Source organism: Nestor notabilis, unplaced genomic scaffold (assembly GCF_000696875.1).
Source record: "Nestor notabilis isolate BGI_N333 unplaced genomic scaffold, ASM69687v1 scaffold27532, whole genome shotgun sequence".
NCBI classification, from domain to species: Eukaryota; Metazoa; Chordata; class Aves; order Psittaciformes; family Psittacidae; genus Nestor; species Nestor notabilis.
In genome coordinates this window covers 7,750-13,218 of record NW_009917414.1, presented here as the reverse complement: position 1 = coordinate 13,218, position 5,469 = coordinate 7,750, and the positions used below count along the sequence as shown (strand labels likewise).

Sequence of the window (5,469 nt, the reverse complement as noted above, 5' to 3'; positions counted from 1 at the left end):
GAAGGGCTGGGAAAGGGGCGGCAGAGTGAGAGCCTGAGCAGAGGAGAGACACACGGGAGGGAAGGGGATGGAGCGGTCCCCCATGAACGGGGAATCCCAACGGAATTCCTGCTTCCAGGTTAGGGCAGGAGGCTGGGGAGAGGTATTCGCTCCACTGCTCTTCCCAGAGCTCAGGGAAGGTCCATTTCTCAGGGAAAAGCCCTGAACAAAAGTTGCAACCTGTTTTTCCACGCAGTCCCTGAGGACTCCAAGAAGGAACTGAAAACAGTTGGGACCGAATTCAAGTTTAACTTCAGCTAAATAATAAAAGCACGAGGGAACGTCATTTCTGGATCTTTTTCAGGCTCAGCCATAAGGCTGCTCCAGGCACAAGCAGTTCTCGCAGTGGGAGACACAAGGCACAGCAGCAGAGGACAGGAGGGATGTATGTGGGTGACTCCCAGGGTAGACTCAGCGCCAGGAAGGGCTTTGAAAATGAGATCACTTGGAGTCACCAGCAGCACTTCACAGGAAACCCTGAAGAAGTGGAGGAAGAGCGCGATACAATCTCAGGAACCCACTACACAGAGGAGATGGATTGCCACAAGTGCTGGCTTGCACGCTCAATGTGATGGTCTGACAAGGGCAGGGGGGAGCATGTTATTAAACTCCATTTTGCTGCACGTTGTCTTTTACATTTTCAGTCAGGCAAAGGTGGTCAATAGCAGTGGAAGACCCATCTATCACACTGATGCTGAGCTCACTACTGCCAGTCCCAAGCCAGCAAGAGCCCCCTCTGTCCATTTATTTATTTTTAATGAGACATATATTCCTTTCTCCAGTCAGATCTCACACTTGGCACCCTCCTTCCTCTATTGCACTGTTACATTCTATTTCTCCGTGGCCCTAGAGCTTTAACAAGAGAAAAACAAATTCTCTCTGAATGGCTTCCACAGCCTCCCCCTTCAGTGCCCAAAATAAGTTGTGGTGTAAATCACAAGAAACACTACTATGCAGGGAAAAAGGAAATGAAGCATTGTCTTGGGTTTGTAATGACCGAGCTGGCTGCTCAGCATCCCGCAGACCTGCCTGACAGTGTCTTCCTGATGTATCCTAAGGGAGAGCTGGATCAGGGATGTTTTCTTGACTGTGTCTTCCACGGTCTGTAATCGCACTCAGGCCCTTCATGACTATAGGTCAGAGGCAGAGACACAAAGCAGATAACGCTGTGCTATTGTTCCCTCTGATAAAAACTATTTTGACCAGAACTGCCTGAGAACACTTCCACTAACCAAACCCTGCTACGGCAGCAAGGCTGGAGCTCCAACAAAGCCATCCTGCCTCCCTGCAGCACGCCTGCCCAGCAGCGATAGGGCTCTGTTGATGCTGCTGAACACCCTGCACTCCTTGAGCTTCAAGCAGTGCCAGGCACTGCAGCTCGCTGAGCCCATCTTTCTGCTCTGTGAGAGAGCTGCAAGCTCTTCCTGGCTCCGTTCCACCAAGTGCCAGCCTCGCTCCGTTAACCTTCAGCGGTCCCTTAGACAAGGCATGGAGCCAGGCAGACCGGCAGATGGTCTCTGCATCCTCTGGAAGCAGCTCTGGCAGACACAAACACAAGCAGCAGCGTATTCACGTAGCTGGGAACAGCCTGTAACCACTGGAGTGTTTAAGATGATACATATATGCATTACAAGTCTGTAATTCCGGCATGCCAATCGTAAATTAAAACCAGACTAAATCCCAGTAACATACTGGATTCCTTTGCTATATGCTGTGAAATAGAACTGATCACGGGGATCCTGCCCTGCCAGCGGTTTTCCTGTTGTATATCACATGTAGCTGAGCACACGTTCTGGGAAAGATTTAGCTTTTGGATAACAAGAAAGTAGGGGGAGAGTTGCTGTTGACAGCTATGCTCATTGTGCTGCTGTTGGTAAATATACACAAGCAAAAGTGCCAGCTCTTTAAATAAAAAGGAGTGGATTTGCTTGGTATGAGCCCAGCTCCTGTGCAATGCAGTGGCATCTTAGTCCTCAAACCCTTCAGAACTGGAGGCAGTAAATCCTTAGCAGGCACTACACTAACAGCAGCAGTTAGAAGACCAACAGGAGCCCATTTAATCTCGCTCTGTGCTGCCTGTACCCTGCCTGCCTGAGTTACATGACTTTGTGACGGGAAGGAAACAGAGTTTACTTCTGAGCTGTATCTAGGACACTAGAAACTTGACTCTCATTCAGACATGGCATATAATCCAACAAAGGCTAATTATTCCCGATTTCTAAACAGAATCACATATGTAGCCAAGAGGGCCTGCCAGGACCCCTCTCTCAGTGGAAAGGAATGAGAGGGAGAGGTACAAAGAGGCAGATGGTGTGTGCGAAGCACGCTTTGTGAAGCTGTCCTATTATACACACAGGTTCTCCTTTTGCACCTGTTTCTACCACTCAAACACCAAATGATTTAAAGACAGCAAAAGGAGAGGGGAGAGAGGGTGTGGAAGGCAGATGAGAAGCAATTCATTCTTTGCATTCTCTTTCCCAATATTTACAGGCCCTTGATTCCCCTTTCCTGGGGTAGTTTTCTATTTCAAGGCACTGCAAGTTTGCCTTGAAGAATCCAAAGTGGCTGGAGAGCTGGGAAAATTAGCATTTAAAGGGGTTTAATAAATGAAACACCCTCAGGGAATTTTCTAGAGAAAGGGAACTCCATTAAATTACGGGCCAGGACTTGGGCACCACTTGTGCTACAAAAAAAACAACCTCCAGCAAGGAAATCTCATTAAATGACCAAAGGTAATATTGGTTTAATGTTCACAAAAGTCCTCCCCCTTCCTTTAAAAATATGTCAATCCACTTTGGAGCATTTCTATTTCATAGCAACTAAAAAATAAAAGAGGATGGGAAGGCAAAAATGTAACCTTCTAGGAAAACAACTACAACTCAGGTTTACTCCATGTGCGGGGCAAGAGCTAGAAGATACAACAATAGCTTGTATCTCTTTCAATATCCTTGGGAAACACTGTGGAACAGCTCATTTTGTCCTTGTTAATCAGTTCTGAGCTCTCCCTGTTCGCTGTGTGCAGTGCCTTTACAGAGCACGACCAGAGATCTGCTCCCCATTGCTACCTGCAACAGCATGGACTAAACACAGCACACACCAACAGCAGGTGCCCGTGTCTCCAGATGCAATTATATTCTTCCACGGAGGAAAAATAAATTAGTACATCAGATACTGAATGCTCACCAGGAAAATTCCACTCATTTATTAGATGTCTTGTCCTCTATAGGGTAACTTGAGCCAAATGATTCTGCTTATCTAAGTACAAAAACCCTTCAGAGTCACAGGAGATTCCAGAAATGCCAGAACCCTGAGTTCCCCTCCCTTGCCACAGAGAGAATAATCTCTCCCACCCACTTCTCTGCTCAGGCCAATCACTGCATCCACAGGAATTCTATGGTCTCTGGCCCATCTTCTTCAGGGTCCGATTCAGCTGGAATTAGAGAAAACAAATGTAAGAAAAATACACAGTGATTGATATACACTACTTTATCCAATGCCTTGACTCCTTCCTCTCCAACTTGCTAACAAAAAGAGCTTTTTTACAAGTGCAGGTAGTGTGCAAAGTAGAAGGGGAACCACTAAAATTGCCTTCTCCCCTCCAAGATAGCAGAGGAGGGGAGAAGAGAGGGTACAAACTTCTAACAGTGGTATCACAACCCTGTATTGCTGAGGTCCCCACATCACAGGTTTTTCCTGCCTACGTTTCCAGTGCACAGCAGCTTCTGTCGGGAATGCAGAGCAGTGACAGAATGTCACCTCCTGGCTGAGCACAACACTGAAGTCATCCGTGCTCAAGAAATCTTTGACACCACTTTCTAGAGCCATAGTTAAGAAGGCAGGGATACAAATTTGATTATGTTACTGACAGGAACATCACACTTGGCTGGGGACAACGGAGTCAGTGCCTTTGGACAGCAAACCCCTCCTTTTCCAGTGTGGCTCAGAGGAGCGCTTCTCACACATAACCATACCATTCTTCACAGGCCAGCAGCTGCTGCTGAAACCACCTGCCTTTGCCAGTGCCTTGCAGAGTTGGGGCTCATCCCCACAAGGCATCACGGCAGCTGTGTCACACAAGTGTGGCTCCTCCAGGGGCTGCACAGCCCAATGCTTCTAGTGCTTGACCCACTTCTCCTACAGAAATATACAGCAATCCTGCTCAGGCCTCACCTCCTCAAACTTGTGGATCTGACGGATGAAGAAGTCCCCATAGCGTCGAGCAACCTTCGTGTCTGCAATATGGATCATGTCCTGAAAAGGGGACAGCATGAGGTCAGGAAAAGGACTGCAAAACTTGAGGAGCAACCAAAGGGGCTTCAGTTCAGCACCACACATACCTGAGCTGTGCTAGTACCACAGCAACCATTCAATTCTCTGTGGCTGCCTCCCCTACACCTTTGTCTGGGATGGGTCCTAAACTCACTCTGCATTCACTTCCCACATTCTTGCACACTGCCTATTTTTGTCTCTCTTTGCAGCAGTTTGACAGCCCCAACCCCGACTCATGCTCTGCTTCCCTTTACCAGCAGCTAATAGTCATGCTGTCTACCAGGAGAGGTAGGCTGAGACACAGCATGAGACCTTGCAAGAAGAGGTCTGCTCTAAAGACCAAGAAAACAAGGGGCAACCTGTTATCCCTCCTAGCAAGAAACCTAATGGTTACTGCTATTTTATCTGAAAATGAAGTCCTAAAAGACTGTTTGCTATGCTTCTGGCTGCCTGCAGCTCCAAGGGCAGGATGGTGACAGGACGCTACCTTGTGTTTAGACTCCTCCTTGAGCAGACAGAACTAAGTGCTGCTCCAGTGAAAACCAGACCCGTAACATGATCAAGTAACATCCCTGCTTTGTCAAGCAAAGGAAAGATATGGGGGAGACCTACAAAGCTGACAGTCCCACTTAACACAATGACATCTCAGGAGGTGTTCCAGCTGTCACCTCCCGAGAACACTGACAGACAAATAGTTCCCTCTGTCCTGGGGAAGAAATCTAGGACCTTTGTTTTTTAGGTATGATGGCTGCCAACAGGGCCTGTGACATCCCACCACTGTTCATCCACTGACACTCTTATTAAGCAGGGCTGTGACTTCACTGTGGGCAGCCAAGCCCTTCACATGGCAAAGAAGGAAGGGATGTTTCCCACAGACTGGAGCAAAACTAGGTGCTGCCACTTCCAGAATTTCCAGGGTGAAAGGAATTTTCTAGCCAGCAAGAGGCAGATACCAACCTTGTCAATATAGAAGTCAACCTCAGAGGCAGACTGGAACTCCCCATCCAGGGCAGATATGCCACTGGTCCATACCAGGTTCTTCATCTTGTGCTTGAAGACGAGCAGTTGGATACGAAACTCCTGCTCTGTAAGATCTAAGAAGCCAGCCAGCTTCGCCACAGGCATGGTGGTGTAGAGCTTGAGGAAGCTACGAATGGTCGA

General features: G+C 47.9%; 1 protein-coding gene across 1 annotated transcript in view; it reads right to left on the bottom strand.

The window, feature by feature from the left end:
* Positions 1–3,211: 3,211 nt before the first annotated feature.
* Positions 3,212–5,469, bottom strand: part of EIF3L (eukaryotic translation initiation factor 3, subunit L) — a gene marked incomplete at its 5' end in the record, with an annotated part of 9,945 nt that continues 7,687 nt past the window's right edge. The window contains 3 exon segments of the mRNA XM_010009222.1: positions 3,212–3,469; positions 4,210–4,290; positions 5,266–5,469. The exon segment at positions 5,266–5,469 is cut by the window's right edge and continues 30 nt beyond it. Of these exon segments, the coding sequence (XP_010007524.1) occupies positions 3,431–3,469; positions 4,210–4,290; positions 5,266–5,469 (324 nt within the window).